This window comes from Elephantulus edwardii, unplaced genomic scaffold (genome assembly GCF_000299155.1).
Source record: "Elephantulus edwardii isolate Elephantulus edwardi_28Jun2011 unplaced genomic scaffold, EleEdw1.0 scaffold00031, whole genome shotgun sequence".
In the NCBI taxonomy this organism is placed as follows: Eukaryota; Metazoa; Chordata; class Mammalia; order Macroscelidea; family Macroscelididae; genus Elephantulus; species Elephantulus edwardii.
The window spans coordinates 917,756-943,367 of NW_006399781.1; the positions used below are offsets into that span (position 1 = coordinate 917,756).

The 25,612-nt window shown below is 39.4% G+C and overlaps 1 protein-coding gene across 10 annotated transcripts in view; it reads right to left on the reverse strand.

The window, feature by feature from the left end:
• The window catches only part of PEX5L (peroxisomal biogenesis factor 5-like), a 408,894-nt gene that overhangs the window by 75,143 nt on the left and 308,139 nt on the right, over positions 1-25,612 (reverse strand). For all 10 annotated transcript variants that reach the window (XM_006884042.1, XM_006884037.1, XM_006884041.1 and 7 more), the window contains one exon: positions 23,678-23,773. In XM_006884042.1, coding sequence (XP_006884104.1) covers positions 23,678-23,773 — 96 coding nt within the window. The remainder of the gene's footprint in view (positions 1-23,677; positions 23,774-25,612) is intronic.

A 25,612-nucleotide genomic window follows, 5' to 3' on the forward strand; every position in this document is an offset into this window, starting at 1 on the left:
CCCACTGGACCCTCATCATTTCCTTCACCTGCTCCCCCCCACCGACCAAACTGTGCAGCTCTGAAACTGCATCCTGGCCCATCCTCCTTCTGCCCCCAACCCTCACCTCCTTGTACCCCCCAATATGTTTTTCCCAATATAAAAAAAAGAATCAAATCCCTAAGAATATAAAAAAATCTCTCCAGCAGGATAAAGAAGGAAACCTACAGACGGAGGAAAATATTTGGCAATGACACATAACTGATAATGGTTGATACTTTCTGATGAAATATTTTTAAAATTTTTCCTTTAAAATGATTTAATAGTCTTCTTCTTCCCCCCTTTATTCATTCTTTCTGTTATTGTTATTTGACTTTTCCAAATTATTAGTTTTTCATTCAATCCTTGTCTGTCTTACACATTTTGTTTTATAACATTAATTACAGCTCATTAATGTAATTATTACATATTGACTTTTCCTTCACACAACTTGTTTATTAACTTATTTTTAGATTTACTTTTAAAAATTTTCCGTCATATTATTTTTCTTTCTTTTTAAAAATTATTTCATACTGGTTTACTTACAAATTTATAGGCACTATTTTTCATACCTGATTTCCCCCATTTCCTTAACCCATCCCTCCCTCTACCTGTCAAATTGTGCTACCCTATGATTATCAACCCTATCTATCCTCACTCCTCTGCTTCCACCCTCCCCACCTCATACATGTTTTACTAGTTATCTATTTCGATAATAACGGTTTTATACAGTATTTGTCCTTATGAGACTGAGCTAGTTCACTTGGCATAATGCTCTCCAGTTCCTCCCAATTTAGGCAGTGATTTTAAAAAATATGATTGCTCCTGCATGCTCTGCAGTATTTCGTGTGTGAATGTATCACAATTTCTCAATCCATTCGATTGTAATTGGACATCTGAGCTGTTTCTATGTTCTTGTGATGATGAGTAACACTGCTATGAACATTGGTTTAAGAGCCTCTGTTTGTGCCTAAGTTCTCAATCTCTCAGAGTATATTCCAAGCAGTGGAATATCTAGGTCATATGGAATTTCTATATTCATCTTTCTGAGAAAATGCCAAGCCACCTTCCAGACTGGCTGTACCATTTTACAATCTCACCAACAATGGATAAGCATCCCTATCTCACCACATCCTCTCCAACATTTATTACTTGCCACTGCTACTGGTATAAGATGGTATCTCATTGTGGTTTCGATTTTTCTCTAATTGCCAGTCATTTTGAGCATTTCTTCATGTATCTGTTTGCCATCTGAATATCTTCTTCTGTGAAAAGTCTCTCCATGTTTTTTGCCTGTTTTGTAATTGCGTTATTAGTCTTTTTTTGTGTGTAGGCTCTGTAGGATTCTATAAACTTTTGATATGAGACCCTTGTCTGAAATAGTATTGCCAAATATATGTTCCCAATCAGTAGGCTTTCTTTTCACTCTGTGGGAAAAAGTTGTTGATACGCACAGGGATGTAATCTTTAGAAGATCCCATTCATCAATTTTATCCTCTCCAGATTATACCATAGTCTAGGCCATATAAGCTTGATCCCGGTTTGTCTCTGATGAACTTTATTGTTTTGGGCTTTAATTCCAGGTCTCTGATGCATTTTGAGTTGATTTTTGTGTATGATGTTTCAGCTTTCTGCAGGTAGCTGTCCAGTTTTGCCAGTACCACTTGTTGAAGAGGTTGTCATTTCACCATTTGATAGCTTTGGTTTCCATGTCGAATATCAGTTGACCATAGGTAGTTGGGTACAACAGGGTGAAAGCTGATATATCAAAATAAACAACTCATCTCATTACTGATAAGGCAGAACCACTCACGGCTGGCCCTCCAGTGGGTCTTTACTGACTTTTTCCTGTGGAGTCAAGATGGTGCACTTTTTCACCAAGAAGATAATATGTTATATTTTTAAAACTTTTTTCTCTCTTAGTGTTCTGATGTAGCTTGCTCTCTAATGATAGGCTTTTAAGGAGAAAAAAAGTTTCCTCAGCAGGCTTTGAAAGGTTGTTATGGAGACCACATACTCTAATCATCAAACACCTAGAATCTGATAATTCTGTTGAAAGAAGCCCTCTCCTCTGAAAAGGAAAAAGGTACTCACTCTGGTAGAAAGAGGTGAAGCTTGATTCTCCTATATAATATGTTATGATGCATTGGGACTGATTTATCTTTCTGTTTGAGGTAAGAAAATATACACATTGGTCCTAAATAAAGAGATTCAGGAACACATACAAGAAGGTAATTTGAATTTATTTACAAAACCTGGTGTAGATTAAAAAGCAATTGATTTTTTTCTTAGACTTTTGCACTGTTTTTCTTTGCAAACATTCTGAGCCAACACTGTTTTTCAAACCATGATAAAAAATAGTGACTATGAAAAACAGTTGACTCTGTGTCCATCTACAAAGCCTCTCGTTATTCTGAAATAATTTTAGAATACAAGAAAAGTTATAAAAGTTCATATATATCCTCCAACAACTCCTAATATTAGCTAGCGACTTACATAACAATGTTGTTGTTCTTGATTGCCTTAGAGTCGAGCACGACTCACAGCGACTCTATGAACAAAAGGCCTGAAGCCCCTCTAAAACTATCAACCTTTATCAAAATTCATAGAGTTTCCACAGGCATGTTGTTTAGCAAGTGGATGCCATTCCTAACCGTAGTATAAGAATTAAAACTAGAAATTTAAAATTGAGTCAATATTACCAACTGAACTACACATATTTTATTCTAATTTCACATTTCATCCTTGGCCATGATCATCCTACATTACAGGTTTTTGTGTCTCTAGTAGGAGATAACTTGGAATTCTTACTTTTGTATTCCTGATATTTTTATGTGTTCTGGTCAGTTGTAGAATGTGTTTGAACTTTAGTTTCTCTCTTTGTTGGTTTTGTTTGGGCTTCGTACCCCTATTTTTTTAGATTGAGATTAAGTAGTTTCTACTTTTAAGGGAAGGGAACAGAACAGCAATACCTAAAAAGTGTGACTTTGAATGTTTATCATGCCAGAGGATACATTTGTCAGTATGTTTAACTGTTCACTCCTGTGTGGTTGACAGCATACTTTGGAGAAGTAAATTTTTCTTGTACTGTGTCATGCGCCAGTCTAAATATTGACCATTTGAACCCACCAAAGACACTTTGGAAGAAGGGCCTGGCAATGCTTCTGAAAGGTCACACTAGCAGCCTTGCAGCCTCTGTAGTGTGCTCTTGTATTCTGTAACACATTGGGTCCCTGGAAATCCTGATTGGCTCAGTGGTTACGGGACTATCGAGTTATTTCACCATTACACTGTTGAGAATTTTCTACGATTAGGAAAGGAGATTGTTGAGTTTTGTTTTTTGCGGGGTGGGGTTTTTTTTTGGGGGGTGGTTTTTAAATGACCAGTTTTGTCTTGGTTAATAAGCTCTATTTTTAAATACTGATGGACTATAACCATAGTAAATTAAGAGACATTTTTATACTTCAACTCATAAAAGGAGGCACTTTTACAATTAGATGACCCTTCTGTTACCTTCGAGTTGGCTTTTCCCCAAACATTCTTAGTATATCTCTCTCCTGTCATTGAAAAATTGACTTTAGCATTCCAAATTTGAGAGGTAACTTTACACACAGCTTCACATTTACAATTTACAATTATTACCTACATTTGCAAATTCAGAAAGCTTTGCAAATGGAAAATATTCCAAACACATTTTGTACAAAAGTCATACTTAAACAGCTATGTTAGCATTTATAGTCCTTATACTACTTAGTGAGAATAAATAATTGGTTCAATTAGCAGTATTACCTCAAACACATTGGAAGTTGTTAATGAAAGTTAAAATTTTGAATCCTCTTGGTACCTAACAAGCTTTGCCTAATATGTCCTGTAGAACCAATGTTGATGGCTCAGCAAATTAAAATAGAATTCCAGAAATATGTTTTAAGCTTAACTTTTAAAATAATTAATTATTTTTTTGTGTGTGCACCATCAAATCAGATCTGACTGGTACAGAAGGAAATTGCCCCTACTTCTCCAGCAAAGCATCTGGTGGATTCGAACCACTCTCCTCTGGGATTGCAGTGCAGCTTTTGGCCACTAGGCCACCAGAGCTCCAGCTTAAAATATCTTTAAGTGAAGAGAAGAGTTAAACTCTACAGAGGAAAATGTAATTTCTAAAATTTAATGCTATAAGTTTAAAAAGGAGCTCTGGTGGCCTTGTGACAAGAAGCTGTACTGCACTCCTGAAGGCATGTCTCTCAAGGCCACCAAGCCGCTCTGTGGGAGAAGAATGTACACTCTCCTCCCATGGGATTAACTGCCTCTGAAAACCCACTTAAGGGTCAGCTATGGGTCAGTTCTGACTCGGGTACACAACAACAGTAATGATCTCTGCTTAATATTAATTAGAAATACGAGTGGAAAAATATCCTTCTGTTAAAGCTTTTGCAGTCTCAACTGTTAGGTTATAAAGTCAGAAGTACTGATACTTAGTTGAATTCTCACAAAGCAAATAGAACAGAAAAGTCCAAAAGAGGCTTAGACAATTACTTCTTTACTAAACGTTGTGATAGGGAGTACTAATGGCCAAAGTGGTGCTGTCAACTCAGGGACAGGCAACTGAAATCTACCAGGAGTTTCTTAGAAGAAAAATGGGCAACCTCCTGTGTGATTTACAGCCTTTGACAACCTGCTGGAGGGTCAGCTATGGGTCAGTTCCAACACAACAGCACACAACAACAAACGTACCTAGAGAGAATTGGAGAAATATCTCTAAAACAATTCCGATTTGGTTCCAGGTTACAAAAATGAAATAGATAAAGCAATAAAACAGGTTATGTGAATTTTGTGATTTCTCAGAGCATATAAAAGTTATGTTTCAACTACAATCCCAGAGGCTCACAGTTCGAATCCACCAGTTGCTCTACCGGGAAAGGAGGGACAATCTCCTCCTGTACCAGTCAGATCTGATTTGACGGTACACTCACACAAAAATAAAAAAAAAAAATTTAAAAGTTATGTTTACACTAGTCTATTAAAAAAGCAAAAGCATCATGATCAAGTTTAAAATAGTGAAAGAATCACCTAAATGAGACAAAGAACTATGAAGTGATGACATACTGTTGGAAAACTAGTGCTACTTGTTACAAAACTCTATAAAAAACACATTATCTGCAAAACATAATTAAATAAACAAAGTAAATTTATAAGATTTATAAAGTATATTATTGACCACATAATCATTTGACAAGCATATCTTGTTTTGATTCTAATTTTCAATTCCATATAAATTTACCTAACATACATAGTTTTCTTCATTTGTATCTAACACAGTTTATTGATTGATTATCAATGTGGTTTTTGATTAATGCAGGCCTCAGGGTTGGGCACTGATCTATTGTTGTTATACTATTAAGTCTTCTATGACTCATGGCAACTCTGAACCCTGTCCTGTCCTGAGCCAATCTCACTGTCTGACACACTCCCATTACCCCAATTACTGAGTCAATCCATCTTGTCCAGGGTTTTCCTCTCTTGCGCTGCCATTCCACCCTTCCAAGCATGATGTCCCTCTCCAAGGACTAACCCCTCCTGGCAATATGCCCAAAGTATGTGAGCTGGAGATTCCAAATCCTTGACTTGAATGAGCAACTTGTTTTTACCCTATTCAGGGTAGATCTGTTTGTTCTTTTGGCAGTTCATGGAATATTCAATACCCTTCTTCAGCACTACAACTCAAAGGCATTGCTCTTCTGTCATCCCTGATCATTGTCCAGCTCTCTGATATATAGCAAGTAATTGTGAAGACCATGACTTGGATCAGGTGCACCTCAGTCTCAAGACTGACATCATTGCATTTTCACACTCTGGAGAGGTCCCTGACAGCAAATGCTCCTAATAATTTCTTAACTGCGGGTACTAAGAGTGTTGATTGTGGAACCAAGGAAACTAAATTTGCATTTCATTAAAAAGTGAACCAAACGAGTATGGAAATTATGAAACAATAGCACTGATAGCACATGCAAGCAAAATCTTGCTGAAGATTATCTAATACCTGAAGGAACAATACATCCACAGAGAACTACCGGATAGATATAACCTGGGTTTAGAAGAGGCCGTGGAACTAGAGGCATAATAGTCAATGTCAGATGGATCTCGGATGAAAGCAGAGAGTACTAGAGGAATGTATATCGGTGTTTAATTGACTATGTAAAGGTACTTGACTGTGAGGACCACAACAAATTGTGAATAACATTAAAAAGGATGGGAATTTCAAAACACCTGATGTGCTCATGTGAAACCTATACTTGGACTAGGAAGCAGTTATCAGAACAGAGCAAAGAAACACTGTATGGTTCCAAATCAAGAAAGGAGTACATCAGGGATGTGTCCTGTCTCAAAGTCTTTTCAATCTGTATGTGGAACGGATAATTTGGGAGACTGGTCTTTATGAGGAGGAATGTGGCATCAGGATTGGAGGAAGACTCATCAACAACCTGTGTTTTGCAGATAACCCAACACTGCTCCCTGAAACTGGGGAGGACCTGAAGTGTTTGGTGCAGAAGGTCAAGGACTGCAGCCTTAATTATGGATTGAAGCTCAACATTGAGAAGACAAAAATCCTCACCACTGGGCCAATTGGCAGCAGCACGATAGATATGGAAGAGACTGAGATTGTTAACAATTTCAGCTTGGTCAACACTCTTGACATTGGTCTATGGAGTGGAAATACAATGATAAACAAGAGAAAGTCCCCACTTTCATGGAGTTACTAGTCTAGGAGTAAAGGAACAAGAAAAAAAATTAATGTAAAGACATGAACAGTACAATTTCAGATCGTTATTAGCATTATAAAGAAATATAGGGTAATTATGAATAATGCCTCTTAGAAAAGGTGATGAGGAAAGTTGTCTCAATGACAGTGACATTTGAGCTGTGATTTAAATAATTTAGAGAGAAGCATCATAGATAGAGAACATGGAGATGATTATAAACTTGGAGGAGTGAGGGACAGAAAGGCCAGAAAGACTGGAAGATAATAGGTTATATCTTTTTAATATTCACCTCTCCCCTTTACCTAGTGTTCAGAGAGCTTTAGTGCCCAGCAGGTAAAGAGCTGTATGTACTACTAACACAAAGCAAACTGCTCAAATCCACCATCTGCTCTGTGCAACAAAGATGGGCAATCTGTGAGATTTACAGACTCTGAAAATCCATTAGAGGCTCAGCTATAAGTCAATCATGAGACTCAGATTGGGTTTGTTTTCTTTAATTTAAACATAATTTTTCTTTTATACTGTTTTACTTTGAGATTGTTTTCCCCCAGTGTTCTGCTGTAGCTTCATAAGCAGGCCAAAAAAAGTTTCGTGGGCAGTTTGTTGAAAAGTGTTGGTTGTTACATGACCTACAGACTCTACAATAATCAGTAACTAATCAGCATGCTCTAAACTAATTAGGCAGCGAAGGGTAAGAGGGCACAACAGCAGGAGCTAACTCATGTTCTGTAGGTTATAAATAAGAACTCTTATCCTGACTTGTGGTGGGAAACAATGGCATATTAAGCAAGGGAGCAATATGGTGTGATGTAGCATCTCAGAAGAGAATAGTGATGTTATGGTGAGTATGGTGTATGAGGGAACAAGACCAGGAGCTATAGCAGCACTTCAGATTAAGGATGCAGGGGGTTTGCAGCAATATTTAATAACAGGAGATGATAGAGATGGTTGGATTCCTTTGGTCTGGAGGCTGTTCCAAGAGGATTTTCTGCTGGATTAGATATAACACTTTAGGAAAAGGATGGCCCACAGAATTCTGTTCTGAGCAAAATGTGCTATTACTGTCTTGGGCAGGCACTAAAGACTGGGTTAGTGCATGTTAAGCATACGATGTATATTAGACCTCCAACTGGTATGAACAGGCAGTTGGAGAAGAAGACTGCTTCTGAGGAGCAGACCAGATTTAAACATAAATTGAGAATCACAAGCATATAGGTAGTACTGAAATTCCTGGAGCTGAAAGAGATGTTTAAGGAGAAAATCTAGACAGAGAAAAGAAGGTGGCCATGAGCCTGCATGTTGGAGATCTGTCAAATGTAGGAGACAGAATCAAGTGCAGGAGCCAGAAAAGGATTCTGGGAAGGCAAAGCCAGTGAGATAAAAATCTGGAATCTTAACATAGTACATGCTTCATGTAAGTCTGTTGAAGGAAGCATCAATGATCTGACTCCTGCCTTACCTCTCTACTTCCTCATCTCATCTCTCCTTCCTTTGTTCCTGCCCTAAACTTGACCAACTCTAGTGGTACCTGGTAACTGCATGGAATTTGACGTGCATTCATCTATAGCTCTATGTGATTCCATGTGCGCCACCCACTATTTTGAAGGCTTTTCTTCTCCTGCTTCTACACCCTCTTTCAACTGTTTGTGATGCTTGCTCTTCTAACAAGTTTCAGCTCCTTCCAAAGGCTTACTCTCCCTAAACAAGGGTGAATCTCTCCAATATGCATCCAGAGGATTGGGGTCTTATATTGTGACAGTTAATATGTTGTACTGTTGCGCCATCGAGTTGCCTGCGACTCATAGCGACCTTATGTACAACAGCCCTAAACCTGCCAGAGAGTCAGCCATGAGTTGGTTCCAACTCAATGATACATAACGACTGCCTTCTACTGACTCTCACTATGACTCCAATTCTCTCAGTCCATCTCTGGTCATGAGTTTATGTGGATTTCAAAGAATATAAAATAATTTTATATTGGTTTATTTACAAAATTCATATACATTGTTTTTTGCACCAGATCTTTCTAATTTCCTTTACCTTCCCACCCATCAAATTGTGTGACCCTATGATTTGTGCCACCCCCCTCCCATCCATCCTCACCCCTCTGCTTCCCCCATCCTCATACTTGTTGTACAGTAAAAAACCCTACAAAAAAGAATATAAGAGAATTTGAATATAAGTTAAAACCAACATTTTTTTTAACGTAATATAGAGTTGGGACTGACCATAGCTGACCCTCCAATCGGTTTTCAGAGGCAGTTAACGGCATAGGAGGAGATTGCCCATCCTTCTCTTGCAGATCAGCTGGTGGATTCAAACCACATGCCTTCTGGGTTGCAGTGCACCTTCTTGCCACTAGGCCACCATAATTAAAGAAATATCTTTCAACTAAATCCAAGTTCAGGTAATATTCAGTATTGTTTAGATCTGAATTCAAAATTTCTCCCCTCTATGAACAATCCCAAGAGCTTGTGCAAAGGTGGGTTCTTGTTCCACTTGCCAGTAATGAGCAATGTTTGAGGGTAAGCCCTTTACCTCCTGTGGATTTCAGCACCCTCTCTGAAGGGTTGGAATGGACCACAGGAACCGGTACTATGAGGCCCAAGCTGTAAGGTGATATGGTTGTGGACATTTCATAAGACTGTGCCAGAGGTGACAGAGAAGACAGGTAACCTTCTGGAATGTCACTGAAATTTTAGGACGTATAAGCTTTTGGGAGAAAGAGGCAGGATGGCCTGGGAAACAATCACTGTATTAATCTGAAGGAAATATTGGGGAAAGGAGGGAAGAATAGGAAAATTAGAAAACACTGGGTTCTTTTTATAGTGATGGAAAATTTTGCAATGGATGTTAGTAATGGTTATACAATTTGATTGATGTCATTGAATTACATTAATTATATAACTAAGATGTGAAAGATGCTGTTTTGGCCTATAAAAATTAGGATATGTTTCCTGAACATCAATTATATACTTTACGTTTGATTCAATATGCTAAAGTCAAAAGAAGAAAGGATATGGAGAAAGCCTTTTTGTGCATGGGGAATTGCTGATGTTCCACTGAGTCCTTGGATGGTTATGTGTTTGCTGTTCTAAGTATTAAACCAATGAGCAGCTTAAATATTATCATTGGAAGAAAGATGTAAGTCATTCATGACTTTGATTTTCTTTTATGATAAATCTTTCACAGACTCAGAATGGGCTCTAATGACTTGCCTAGAGAACTCATGACAAAAATTATTTCAATCTCTGACTTTTCCTATGGCAACAACAAGGCACTCAACCTGCAAAGTCCATTTTTTATTCTTTATCAATCAACTAGGAATAATAATAATCATCAATAAAACAGAAGTTTTCTAGAACACTGGTGTTTGGCTTATGGAGCAGTACCACTGCTAATGGAAAGATGAAGTATTACAGTCAGAATTGCTTCCACTGTGGAAAGCTGGGCCACTTCAGTAGACAGTGTCACAGACAAGAGCCACAGATAGGCAAGGGAGTAGAGAAGAAGTTCCCACTCACTTGCTTTAAGTTTGGCTCTGAAGGACACTTGGCCAAGGTGGCCCACATCAGGTCCTCGTGGCAGACAGGACTGACAGGCCCCAGCTCCTAGCTGGAAACAAAGGAGGATGCTTCAATGATTTAGATCCTCCCAGAAGAGCTGTGGGTGAGCATTAACATTACTGGTAAGTATATTCTTTTTCTTTTGGACACAGAGCCTACTAATTGGTCCTAAAAGCCTTCTGAGGTCCCAACTCTTCTCACTACTTCTTAGTTGTTGGAATGGATGGAAAACCTCATAAGCAGTTCCTTATTTCACCTCTACCTTGCATGCGAACTTCCGAGTTGTGAAACAGCCCAGTGGTAGATGGAATTTGCTCCAAGACTTAAGAACCATAAATGACATAGCTGAGCCATAAATGACATCTTGTGGTTCCTAACTTCTACACTATAATAGACAAAGTGCTAGTCTATAGGCCTTTTATTGTAAGAACCACCTTCCCTCTGTAACTTGATTTGTGCCACTATTAGAACCTTACTCGGAATATTATTGCTTTTTTAATTTTTGACTCATGTACTTTTAACTTGTTAAATTTGTGTCTTCTAGGCTGCAACACTTCCATGATACATCTTCAAGGATATGAACATGTACGGCTAAGCACAATTGATAACAGTGCATCTAAATTCTAAAATTAATCTTCATAATAGTCTATGTGTTTCCTACTGCCAAAGGGGCCCTTTAGAGTAGTGAGAGAAGATCTTCACCCTGAAACCTACAGCGTCCCTTTTCAGCAGGAAGTAGCTAAGAGAATACGCCATCCCCTTTTCCTGATGAATCAGAGTGAAGTCTCTCTCAGGGAGGAGTGATAGGGAATGGCAAAGGACACACTGACAAAGGAGATTAATCAGAACTGGCTTTGACAAGCACTGTGGCAATTGGACAATTAAAACAGACATTCGGGGGGGGGGAGAAGAAGAACGAACTGGGGAGGAGGGTAGAGAAAAGAGTGCAACAATGAATGAATGAAAACCCAAAATCTCTGTAAATGTTCATTAAAACTAATAAAATTTAATAATAATTTTAAAAAAAGATGAAGTATTACAGAGAAATGGAATGACATTATTCCTGGATAAAATTTATTAGAATATTATGTAATTATCATTTCTAAAAGGCAAGGAAACAGTCATGAAATAACGGAGGCAAGGAAGACAGGTAAATATTTGATTAACCTTCAAATATTCCTGCACTCAAATTTCACTTAAGACCACTGGAGCCAGAAAGACTTGTGTCTGAGGCTACCACTCTGAACATGCTTTCCCCTTTCTTCTCTGGTGATAGAACTGGAGCTAGTTTTTAGCTTCTCTCCTAGTTTGGGGTGAAGACAACTTGACCAGGTTTCTACCCATAGAGAGTGAGCGGGTGAGAAAGATCTGTGCTGGAACCTGGAGGCTGATGGGCCTGCCTCCGCCATGTGCTCTTCATTCTACTTGGTGCTGGCACAAGTGCTACCCTTAGACTCTGACTATGCAGAAGACAATGACATCCAAACTAAGAAGGAGAAAGAGTCTGAAATTTGGGGAGTTGAATGACAGCATGAAGCAGAGCTCTCCACCAACCTGGGATTTGTATTTCCACAGAAAAGAAACCATTTTCTTCAAGCAAATTCACTCTTAGGAAATCTTATATCTGCTAGTGTTGTCCTAATAACTAATGTCCTAGTAACTAATCCTCAAGCCTGGAATTCATCAATTCCTGCATTTCCTAAATTGAAGTTATTTGAGCATAAATTTATATCTTTTACTGCTGCTATAATTCTACTTTGTTGTTGTCATGTACTGTATCGTCAGAACCAACACATAGCTGACCCTCTGGCAGGTTTTGAGAGACAGTTAACTGCATGGGAGGAGATGGCCCATTCTTCTCCCATGAAGCAGCTGGTGGCCTCAAACTGCGTGCCTTCCGGATTGCAGCTCAGCTTCTTGCCACGAGGCCACCTTTTTAGTTACTATTTTGTCACAGATACTCTTCTTTCAGTTGACTGCTAGTTCTGTTGTTATTAGTTGCTGATGAGTTAATCTAAATTCTTGGCCACCCCATGTGTTCAGAGTAGAGCTGTTCCATAGGGTTTTCAAAGCTGTCACCTTTAGGAAGCATATTATTAGGCCTGTCTCCAGAGATACTGATTGGTAGGTTTGAATCACCAACCTTCTAACTAGTATTTGAGCAGAAATTATTTGTGGCATTTAAGCTTGCCTAAACAATAATGTCTCCATAACTACAAGTGCTAGCTACATAACCTATATTGAAATATATATCTAATTATGAAAAGAAAATGTTCATCCATGTTCTGCTAAGTCATACAGAACATGACCATGGAACTTAATCTACTCCAATCTTCTCCTTTTACTGATAAGAAAACTGAGGACCAAGTGGCTTAATTGGCATTAAGACCAGAATCAGCATTCAATCTGAAACTGGTACACACATATTATGCTGTCTCATTTTTCCATATAAATTTTATATTTTCTTTCTGGAGACAGTCATCTGACCAAAAATTTAAATACTTTCAATCTGCAGTTTCAATGGTCTTCAGAGCATCTCTTCGAAGAGATACTAAAAAAAAGTTATCTTGATTCTCAGTGGTGGAACACTTACTAAGTATCATAAGCAAAGGCTTGCTTGTGTGTTTTTATTAATCTGATGTGAACAGTTTCACATGTTTTTAAAAGACATGGTGTAACTCATGTGAAACTGTTCACTATAGATTAGTGAATAAGTACAACCAAGTCTTGTTTATTGTATTTGCTGAGCACTCCATCCCTTTTATTGTTGTCATTAAGCACTTTGATTTGAGTTGGAATCCACACAGCTAATTTTTGAGGCTGTAAATTACGAGACCAGTTGGTGGATTCAAACTGGCAGCCTTTGAGTTGGTAGTGCAACTCCTTACCCACTTGACAACCAGAGTTTTCTTTTCCCTCTTTATTACTGTTGTTATGTACTGTCAAGCCAGAACTGATCCATAGCTGACCCTCCAGAGGGTTTTCAGAGGCCATATAATGCATGAGAGGAGATTGTCCATCTTTCTCCTGTGGAGCAGCTTGTGGATTCAAACCTTGTGACTTCAGGTTGGCAGCACAGCTCCTTACCATCAGAGTTTCCTCTGTTCTTATTGTTGTTGCTGTCTACTGTCAAGTCAGAACCAGGTAATAGCTGACTCTTCAGTGGGTTTTCAGAGGTGGTTAAATGATTGCAGGGGGCAAGATCTGCCCATCTTTCTCTGGTGGAGTAGCTGGTGGATTTGAATCACGTGCTTTTGAGATTGCAGTGCAGCTTCTTACCATTAGGCTATCAGTGTTCCCTATTAAGGGTTGCAAATTAGAAAAGAGACTTTGGTTTGGTAGAAAAGTGTTACAGGGTCAGGAAAGAAATAGATATCAGCAGAACCTTTGATGGAGGGGGAAAAATGTGAAACTGTGCTCCACAGATTAGTAAAGGAGCACATGTAAACTCATGCTTCTTTTGCTTGTTTGAGTAATCTCTGACAATAGTGACCTTGTAACTGAAGGGAAGAGTAGTCCATAACTATTCAATGGTGCCTCAGACGAAGGTTATGTCCTTTTACGTTCAACTACTTTCTCAATTATTTGTCCACGAAGTGTTTTTTGATGAGATGATGTCCCAAGCCCAAGTCTGGACTCCTCATGTCTGAAGTTCAGAGAGTTTATCCAGGTTCATTTAGGTCTGGAGCTTATCTATAAGGCCAGTCATAGGTAACTAACTGAGGTTTTGCTGCATTGAACTAAGTAAAGATTTCACCACTTTAATATTACACAACAGACACAAAAGGACCACTAGAAGAAGGGAGTGATATGTACTAAAAGTTGAATGGAAAACTAATTCGCTTTCACTCAAATGACAACAAAAAAAAATCAGAGTTGGACTTCAAGAACTTCAAGTATCTCTTTTCTTTTTAGTAATCATTTATCTATAAATTTTTCTAAAATCATTTTGTGCTTTAAATTGATATAACTTCCGAGAGTTCATCACATATCACTCTACAATATTTCTTTTTTTTTTAGTTTGGTTTTTTTTTATTAAATTTTATTAGTTTTAATGAACATTTACAGGGATTTGGGGTTTTCATTCCTTCATTGCTGCACCTTTCTCTCTACCCTCCTCCCCAGTTTGTTCTTCTTCCCCGCCATCTGAATGTCTGCTTTAATTGTCCAATTGCCACAGTGCTTGTCAAAGTCAGTTCTGATTAATCTCCTTTGTCGGTGTGTCCTTTGCCATTCCCTATCACTCCTCCCTGAGAGAGACTTCACCCTGATTCATAAGGAAAAGGGGATGGTGTATTCTCTTAGCTACTTCCTACAATATTTCTTATCTATGTTTCATATCATTTTGGGGGAAGCCACATTTTGCTTGCTAAAATGAAATAAATGTAAAAACAAATGCAGTTTTTCCAGTTTCCTAATGAACTCACAACATGCCCAATTTTTAAGTAATCTACGTAAAGACTGGATCTTTATCAGATGTACACGGAGATCTTTATCAGATTTACAATCTAGCATGGGAATCAAGGCAGCTGACAGGAAGGGCTAAACGTTAGAACATCTGCTTCTTAAGCAGTTAACTTCCAGATTTCTTCAATAATGCCCATAGAATGTTTTCATGTATTTCCACCAGCCACTCTCTTTCAGATATTGAATATAAGCCAGGATGTTCTTATTAGTGTTTAATCCATTAATCCCTTCCACCTGCTTCCAAGAGGTGACACTGTCATAGAAAGCAAAAGGAAATCTAAGAGGATACTGGAAATAGATAATCTTCTTGGTAGGAGGGCATCCAAGTCAGCAGTTCTGTACATAATCCTACCTTAATAAAGGAGGTTCAAGAGCAAACTCCAATTTCTTTCAATCATTTTGTTTCTTAGCCACCTATCAGATCTATAACATTCACAGGAAATAACTGTAGCAGAAAACAGAATTACTATGTGCAAAGAGTTCTTAAGCTTATGTCTCAGTTTAAGCTAAACTAAGAGCTAGGGTTAGGCATTGCTTAGTGTCTCCTAGTTAAACTTACACCTTCACATTTCTAGAATGAGGGACTTAAATTTAGCATTTAGCTCTTTAGAACAATCCATGTTCTTACTGCAGTAAATACAAACATTGCCTAAGATTTTGATAAGATACTTCCAAGGGAAAGGTTATCCTGAAGCCTGAAGAGAAGGAAGGAATATTATCATGAGGGTTGTGTTTGTGAAACAGAACACAGAAATAAGGGAAAGCGAGAAGGTAGAACTCAGTGAAGCTTGTCCTGAAGAGGGCCTAGAACTAGGCAGAGAGGAGCTGAGGCAAGTCAAGTCCATGAACTGATTTCTTGGCAAAGGAATAAAATGTCCCTAAGGAGCTTGAACTGTCTCTACTCATCTTTCTTTGGTGATTAGATAGCACAAGAGGACTATTAGACATGAATTCCTTGTTCGAGAATGAATGAATAAATTGTGTTTGTATTTACAATGGTGATTACTTTTCAGCTTTGAAAAGCATTGGTAGTGGAGCTGGGGAGGAAGAGAGTGACCAGGGCAATGCTGGGAAGAGAGCAGTGCAAGCATTGTCTATTGTTTATGAAGTACTCCAACATATCACCCTTTGCAGTTTAGGGAGCTCTGGTGGCTTAGAAGTAGGAGTTGCTAGAGCAATCTTCAGACACAATGCTCAAATCCATAAATGAATGATGGGCAATCTCCTCTCATGCAATTTACCGCCCCTGAAAACCCACCATAGAGTCCATTGTGAATTGGTTCCGACTTAATAGTATATCATAGTAACAGCGGTTGAGTTGATGCCAACTCCTGGCAACCCATCAGTTTCTAAGGCTGTGAACACTTAGGAGACTGACCATGTTTCTCTAGCGGAGCAGCTGATGGATTCAAACTGGCAGATTTTAGATTAGCAGTACAGCATGCTACGCAATACACCCCCAGACCCCCTAGGTCAATACTTCTTAACTTAAAACAACAAACACTTTCTATATCATAACTTCTGAGTCAAGAAACTATGTGAAGCTTAGCTAGGTGGTTCTGGATCACAGTCTCTTCTGAGGTTGTAGATAAGCTATTGGCTGGTGCTTTTGCCATCTGAAGGCTCAGCTACAGCTGGCGGTTCCACCACCAACAGGGTTCAATCATGTGGCTGTTGGCAGGATGCTTCAGCTCCTCACTGGCTGTGTAGAAGCCTTGTTTCTCATCATGTGGGCTGCAGAGGGAGCTCATGACACAGCCACTGGGTTTTGTCCTGACTGAGTAATCCAAAGGACTGAGATCAAGGAAAGGCCACACTACCTATTATGATGTAGTCTTCAAAGTCACACACTGTCACTTCCACTCTATTCTCTTTGAGAGTAAGAAGTCACTAAGCGACGCCCACCTCATGGGGAGTAGACCTCAGCTCTGTGTCTTAAAGTGAGTATCAAAGAATTTGTGAACACTTTAAATAATCACAAACAATATCTCAAGTAAATCTCAAAAAGAGTAGAGAATGAGAGGAAGGGCAGTATTCAGAGCTGTGCTTAAAGCTTTCAGCAGAAGTTAATAGACTCAATCAATCAGCCGGAAGGACTCAGAGCTGGGCTTCTTGCCTCTGATTACTGTACTCTGTCCACACATCTTCATTTTTCCTCACCAACATATTTAACTATTCCCTTGGAAAATGTGCTACAAAAGAATACTTCCTCAGGGCAAAAGCAGAACTGTTAAGACATTAATTAAAATGCATAAAGCGAGAATTATAATTGCATTGGAGCTAGGTAGATGGACTTTGATTCCAGGGCAAAAAGTTCATCTTCAGTCAGTTAAGTCTATAACATTTATTAAGCTCCCATTAGAGAAGTGGTGTGTAGATGACTCAGGACTCGAGGAGAGTAAGTTCTTAATTTGCGCATGTGTCTATTCAGCAAGTATGTTGGGGGCCTTCTTTATCAGAGATCCTGTTTATAAAAAGTCTCACATTTAGTTTGGAGGATGGACATATAAATCCATACTGAGCCATCTGTTGGGCTGCTGGTACTTTAAGGGGACACACTCAATTTATTCAGGTTTCTCTCCTTAGCTCCTCAAACACTGTTAGCTGCTGTCAAGCTGACAACAATTCACTGTGACCCTATGAACAACAGACCTGAACCACGCCCTATCATGAGTCACCCTCACAGTCTCTGCATGTGATTATTACAGTCACCATGCCAATGCATCTCATTGAAGGCCGCCCTCTCTTTCACAGATCCCCTCCTGATGGCTTTTCCCAAGGACTGGGTCCTCTTGACAACATGCCCAAAAGAAGCATGTGAAATGAGGCGCCACCATCCTTTTTCTCAGGAGCATCCTGTTTGCACTTTCTCCAAGACAGATTTGTTGTTCTTTTGGCAGTCCATGGAACATTCAGTTCTCTAGTACATTCAATACAGCTAGCATAGTGCCTGGTTTAAACAGGAGCTTCATGCCTTATGAATTTGTTGCTTGAGCCAGTTTATTCTGCAGGTTGAGGCACCTAGAGAGACTGACTGTTTAAATACAATACTGAATGCTGGGCTGGCTCACTTTCCCTCTATGGGAGGTATTTTTGTCTTGTGTTTGCAGGTGTGCTCATGTCCCTGGTGACCTTCGTTGTCCTCTGCAGATGCAGCACAGTTCTCTCCAGGGATCTGGCTTCCTGGGAGGCAACTTCAGGCCTCGCTGAGCTCCCAGCACCCCTTCTCCATCCTCACTTCTGTGCCTCCCTGTGCAGCCTTCCTGGGAGTGCGAGGAGCTGACAGTGCATTTTGCTGCTGGCTATGGGGGAAGTCCAGGAGGGAGTGTGGTGGAAGTATTTCTCCCCTCCTGCTCAGGCAACATGCATTATATTTTTTTTAGCTTAGTTGCTGGTTTTTTTGTTCTAAAATGGCAATGTTTGCAAAGATGATTTTGCAGTGGATTTTCAATAAGACATGTATATTGTGTGAAGGTATAAAAGCTTCATGCATGAAAGGCCTTGCTGGACCTCACAGTTCAGCCTGAGCTTAAGGAATACCAGTCTTTGCACATAAACAAGGTTTCCAAGTCCATCACTGTATGCAATAAATGTATACACATTTTCAGTTGTCTTTTCCTCAGCAAGAGAGAATTGATTTTAAGCTTTTTCAGCTAAAAGATCAGTTGAGTTGGATGCAGGTTGAATGGGAATAAAAAGGCATTTAGTAAAACAAAACCAAACCAAACCAACCACAAAATGCATCCAGTGCTGCTTTCTGGGAAGACTGGTCGGCATTCTCTGTATTCTTATAAGAGTGTCTCTCTGATTAATATCAAGACCAAGGCAACCACAGAGGACGCTGCTAAGCACAATCTTACTTCCAGAAATTTGCATGCTACAGGCAGAATTCTTTGTTCATAATAACTATCAAAATGAAGATGCTAAATTAAAACAGATGCTTATATGGTAATTTATGTGCAAGAAACCTAGTTGCCTTCAAACCAGTTCCTACTGAGGGCAAGCCCATGTGTGTCACTTCACAGGGTTCTCAGTGGCTAGCTTCTTAGGAGATTGCCCACTCTTTCTTCTGACTTACCACAAATAAGATTTGAACCTCCATCTCTCTGGTTGGCAGCCAACCTCCTTAGCCATTTGTACCACTCAGGGACTTCGTATGTTTCACAGACAGATGGACAGGAGTATTACATATTTTAAGGCTCTGGCAATTGTCCATCCTTCCATTTGACAAATTATCTACTGAGCACTATTCTTTTTTTGTTAGGCTCTGGTCTAGACAACAGGCAAAAAAAAAAAAAATAAAAAAGAAAGCTTCAGTGATAAACAGCAATAGTGAGGAAAGAAAATTCTAGAAATAGAATGATGAGTGGGCAAGTTCAGCTGCTTTGAAGGGTTGGCATTTAAGCGGAAGGTTAACCGACTAGAAGACGCTTACACACAAGGACCTAGAGGAGACAGTTTCTGGCTGAGAGAAGAGAACCTGTAAACAGAGGGCAAAGAGCTTGGTATGTGAAAGGAACTGAGCTGGAGGCAGTGGAGCTGGGCTCAGCGAGGGAGACTAGATTAGGATCTTTAAACTTCAGTAGGCTTAGGCATCCCTTTATTTCTTGGCAACCACTTTGTGACATGTGCCTTCTTCTCTGTGCCTCCAATGCTCTTTTCGTATTTCAACACTGACAGGTTTAAATCATGCTGTACACTGATATGGTCTCACTATTACAATCATGAAAACTCTATTCCCAAATGGAATTATAGAATTAATTAAGAATTCGAGTGCCTACTTTTAATTCCCTAACCCATGGACTGTTAGGAGAACAAACAAGTTTGTCCTGGAGAGGGTGAAACCAGGCTGCTCTTTGGAGGCAAGGATTCTGAAGCTTCATCTGACATATTTTGAACATGTTGCAAGGAGTGACCAGTCATTGGAGAGGGACGTCATATTTGGGAGAGTGGGGGGACAGAGCAGGAGAGGAAGACCGCTGGTGAGCTGGATCGAATCAGTGATTTGATTAATGGGAATAGGTGTGTCAGAAACAGAGAGGCTGGCACAGGATAGAACAGGATTTAAGGATCTTGTATGTAGGGTCGCTGTGAGTTGTAAGCAATGTGACGGCACATAACAACAATAACAAGCAACATTTATTGTACATCTAAATGTTGGGATTGTTAGGATGAACTGCATGCTGCAACAATTGCCCTTTTGGGATTAAACATAATTGTTACTTTATGAAATCCATACTTGACTCTGCCCTGAACAAAATTTAGGTGTCTCATAGGACCATTACAAGGGATATTTCATCTTTTAACTTTGGAGAAGAGTGTTGAATGTACCATGGACTGTTAGGAGAACAAACAGGTTTGTCCTGGAGAAGGTGAAGCTGGAATGCTCCTTGGAGTCAAGGATTCTGAAGCTTTGTCTGACATCCTTTGGGCATGTTGCAAGGAGGGACTGGTCCTTGGAGAGGAACATCGTTTGGGAGAGTGGAGGGATGGCGCAGGAAAGGAAGACCCTCTAGGAGATGGATCGATTCTGTGACTGGAGTGGTGGGAATGAGTGCATTTGAGATGGCTAGGTTGGCACAGGATAGAACGGCGTTTAGAGCTCTTGTACATAGGGTCGCTATTAGTCACAGGGACTCGATGGCACAGAGCAACAACAACAACTCTAGTATTCTAGTTGTACTTTCTCTTGTCTTTGGCAGGGTACCACATATGCCACAGACTGACTTCTGAAGACGGTAACCTTAGAGTCACAGCAGTGTTCCAATGTGTGTGTCTTATCATGACACTTTCCAAAAGATGATGTTCCCTTCTCATCGTCATTCTGTGGTTGAGACCAAAGAGGCTGGAAGAGCTCCAGTACATATTCTGGGAGCATATAATTTAATCCACACCATCATTTTGCCTATTTGAAACCAGAACACGTGGAAACCAAGCTCCCACCATTTTATAAGCGAGAAAACTTAAGTTGAAGGAGAAAGTGATTTGCTCCAAGTTAGTCTTCTGATCTATGCTGTTAGACCGGAGGTTCATTAGCTGTGGTTAATTTCTTTAGTGTCTAGTTTAGGAAGATCTTTGAACATGTTGCTAAGAGAGGCTCCTCTTTGGAGAGGGACATCATGCTTGGGAAGGTGGAGGGACAGCAAAGAAGAGGAAGATCCTCAACCACATGGATTGACACAGTGACTGCAGCAATGGATGAGAGTGTGCCAGAAAATGAGAGGACAGCACAGTTTCCTAGGATTTTGTAGTTGGAAAGAATCATAGTGGTATAGCAACTGAAGGCTAGAGAAGTTAATGTGTGTGGTTTCAGAACTATTGATGAGAAAGCTAGAACTGCAGCACAGTATTCTCAATGCCCATGAGAGACAAAGACATGCCGGGAAGACAAAACTTGGTGAGGCTAGGTGAGGACCACACGGAGCCGGCACTGAACTCATTCCTCCTTGCTTCAGTGAGGACACATTATAGACCAAGCAAGGCTGGAAGGCAAATTTCAGCATAACATAAAGAAAGAGCACTTGAAAGGTTAGAACTGTCCAAGACAGTAATGAGTTTTCTTGAAGTGACCTGCCTTTAATGAGGAGTGTTCAAATAGAAACAGGGATAATTAGTCAATTACATTTTAAGAAAAAAAAATTTTTGTGTGCGTGAAAGTTGGGACAGATGCCTTTAAAGCTCTCTAAAACTATGACATGAAGTGATTTATGCATATATGTGCATCCACTTTTTTATTGATATCTTACTTGGTAATTGACTCAGTCTAGTGCAGCACTTCAAATTAGAATAAGCTGGTTCTGCATCTGCATTTTGATTCTGATTCAGTGCTTCTGAGATGGGAATGCAAATTTTTATCACAGGGTGGACCAGAAGGTGCTAGGTCCAAGCTTGGTTCTTTTACATATGAGCCTATTGTCTTTCTCAGTATGAATGGAGTCTAATAAATTCTAATTTCAATGTTAATTCAGTGTGCTACACATAATTGATGCTTAAATAATAAAGTCCCAGTAGTTCCTATTTAATGCATATTGAGATACAGGCTCAATGCATTTGAAAAACAGGTCAGACTCAGCTGGTCTTAACTAAACTTTTCAAGAGTAATAAATGCATGAACTTTTAAAAAAATGAAAAAATAATGTCAAAATTAAAAGAAGAAATGTGAGTGACTGTACCACAGTGAGATAAAAGAGTTATTGGGTTTCTGAGTGACGATATGAAATTATGGTTAGAATTATTTCTCAGAATAAAAAGAAGCCTTTTAATATTAAATTGCAAGTATGATTATATTGAACTTCAAGTGTAGAATTACTGAAAGGCTTCCCATAGTACAATCATTTAATCCAAATTCTAGTGGTAAGATAGCCACATAATGAACCACATTTCAAGGATATTTTCAATTTTCCAGATTTCATATCAGAAATAGAAGTGCAGACTCTAACAAGTTCATATTTTGTTTCAGTGAAAATTTCCCCTCTCAAATAGCAGTCTAGCAAAGGCTTGATAAGTATCGTAGACAGCATCTGTGATTCACTTGTGCAGTTTTAGCCAAGAAGAAAATGGATTTGAGCAATAGCAAATACAACCAATTTACTTCCTAACTTTCTTCCATCATTATGTCCTAATTATTATTGTTTCTATTTACAGTTGTTAGAAAATGAAATATAGGAGTCAAAGGATTGATTCAAGTTATTAAAAATGCATCAGGCACTCCTGTCCACATGAATCACAGATTCCTCTAACTTGAAACCAGAAGTCCTGGATGGCGCCTGGCTACCACTACTGACCACTCTGACGAAGATCATAATAGAAGGTCCAGGTTAAAATGTTTGTTTGTTTTTTTTTTTAAAGTAGACCAAAACTCATCATGAAAACAAAATAGATCAGACTCAATATTCTGAGACTAGAGGGCAACCTACCACTGCTGCCCTGGGCCAGTCTTCTAGTCTGAAACTGAAGAGACTTCCAGAGATCACATTTGTGTCAAATACCAGGGCCTTTAAATATAAAACCCAAAGAACGTGCTTCAGAGAACAATTTCTGTGCCAGAACAACAGGGCAGCATTTGCCAGAACCAAAGGTGGGCAGGTAAGGAAGGACAGGAAAAACCAGATTGGAAGCCCAGAACTCAAGGAGAAAACAGAGGGAGTACCGACATATTTGCACAACAAAATGTTAATCAAACACCTCCCACCATCAACTGGGGACTCTTAGTAGTAAAAATCTATTGTTCAAGGCATGATGGATTAACAATAACCCAGCCAGGCTCTTTCTTAGTTAAGAAAGCCCATGGATTATATCCCAGCAGCAGCAATATCTGTAACTGCAGATATTGTAGTAGAGAGAGAAAAACATCAAGTGTGACCCAAAGAAAGACATTGTAGATCCATGACTATACCCATTGAGGAGCCCAAACTGGGCCCCGAGTCCTCTTTGACACAGAACTTCAAACAGTCACTGCTAACAGCTAACAGAATCAGTACGCAGGTGACTTTTGTAAGGCATCTCTGGTGGAAAACCAAAGGTTCTTTGATAACAATCTCATTTTAACAATCATAATCATGGCTATTTTATGTGTTGGTAAACTAAGACCCATTCCACATATACCCGGCTGATGTTCGATTTTTGGGCTCTGTCAGATAGCATGTGATGCCTTAGGCTGCTAGCCAACAGGTCGGCAATTCGAATTCACTAACCGCTCTATGGCAGAGTGTGGACTGTGTCCTCACCTAAAGAATTACAGGTGTGGAAAACTGATGGAGGTCACTACACATTGGCAATGACTAGACGTCACTACACATTGGCAATGACTAGACGTCACTAATTAAGTGAGTGATTCTCAGAAAACAAAGCCAGCTTTAAGGAAGTTACCTCCACTGCTGCTTTTGCTCTTTCAAATTCCTCTTCTAAGGAGTGGTTCCTGGAAAGTAAAGAACTTCCCCAGCGATGTTCTTTGGTCAGTCGAGCCTGAAATCAATCAAACACAAGGTATTAGTAATACTGGAATCACTCAATAAAAAAATACAAGTATTTTTTTTTCTTTCCCACCTCATATTGCTGAGTTTAAGAAACAATCTCATTTGGGGAGCAGAGAGGATATTGTTAAAACTGGAAAGCTGTTAAAGTGCATGTATGTGCCCACACAATTCTCTAACAAAAGGTTAGAGCCTTGAGTAAGTTTAAAATGTGAATGTTCCGGTTACACGTCCCAAGAAGCCCACTTTAACTGATCTTGATTCTATGTAATTATACTGTAGGAAGCGGCTGCACATGATTTTAATGTGCAGTTGTTGGTGTTGTGTACCGCTGAGTCAGAACCGACCCACAGCTGACCCTGCAGTCGGTTTTTGGAGGCAGGAAATCACACGGGAGAAGACTGTTTAACTTTCCCCTGTGGAGCAGCTGGTGGATTTGAAGTGCTGCAAGAGGTTACAGCACAACTTCTTACCACTAAGCCACCAGCCTCCCAACCAGGTTAGGGAATTAGAAGGCTAGACCTAGAAACTGATATTTGAGTTTAATCTTCACTTTACTCAAAATCCCAAACTCACCACCATGTAGTCTGATTCTGACTCACAGCAGCCTGCCATAGTGTTTCTGAAGTAAATGTTTATCAGAAAGAGATTATTCGTTGTGAAGAGTGCCTGGTGAACTCAAACTGCTGACCTCATGGTTAGTTAGCAGTGCCACACATTCATTACACACTCACTTCTTGCAAGAACCAAAACTGAATCCAATTCTGTTTCCGTGAGGGTTGAGGTTGATTTGTGGAGCTCTCATGCGAGCCAGAGTTCTGGTTCGCAGGGATTTCTATCGCTGATTTTTTTCAGGAAGTAGATTGCCAGGCCTTTCTTCCAAGGCACTTCTGAATAGACTAAAACCTCAAACCTTTAGTTAGTGTCTGAGTGTGTTAATCACTTGCACCATTTAGGGGCTTGTAAGAGCTCTAGGCACAGATAAGACGGTAAAAGGAGTGTGGCTTCTGGTCTTTATTATACTGTATCCCGCAGAAACTCACACTGAATTCTCCTTCTGCTGCTTTTCCTGTACAGTATTCCCATCTTTGTCCCATTTCTTCAGGATACCATTCTTTTTTTTTTTAGGATACCATTCTTTATATAATAGCAATGTGCTCATATAGTCATATCTGAAAACATCAACTGCATTCTCACCACGGACACACAAATTACAGGTACAGATCTTACTATACAAACTAAATGAAACTATTTCAAAAGACCCTCAACAAGTCTGCTGTAAGTTTTTAATGTTAGTAATTCTTAATTTCACAATAATTCTCCACATGCTGTTTTAAAAAAGTAAGCATGACAGGTAAAGGGTTTACGTCTAGACTTTTTAATTCAAGCTTCCCCAAACCCAAGCCCACCACTTGAGTTGATTCTTACTTATAGCAACTTCATAGGGAAGAATAAAACTTCCTCAGTGTTAACACTGTCATCTTTACAAAAGCAGAGCACATCTTTCTCCCAAAGACTGACCAATGCGTTTGAACCACTGACTTTGGGTAGCATTTGAGGACTTTAATCACTATGCCACCTTCATATATATTTATATACCCATAAACAAACCATAGTATTGTGTTTTCAAGAAAATTTGAAAAGCTAACCCTTTTCTTGGTAGAAATCATCTATTTCTTCTTCTTTGGCTCTGGTTGTTGGTGCATATATCTGAATGACAGTGGTATTTACTGGACTTCCTTGTAAGCGTATGGATGTGATCCTGTCACTCACGATGTTGTACTTCAAGATGGATCTAGAAATAACTTTTTTTACTATAAAGGCAACCCTG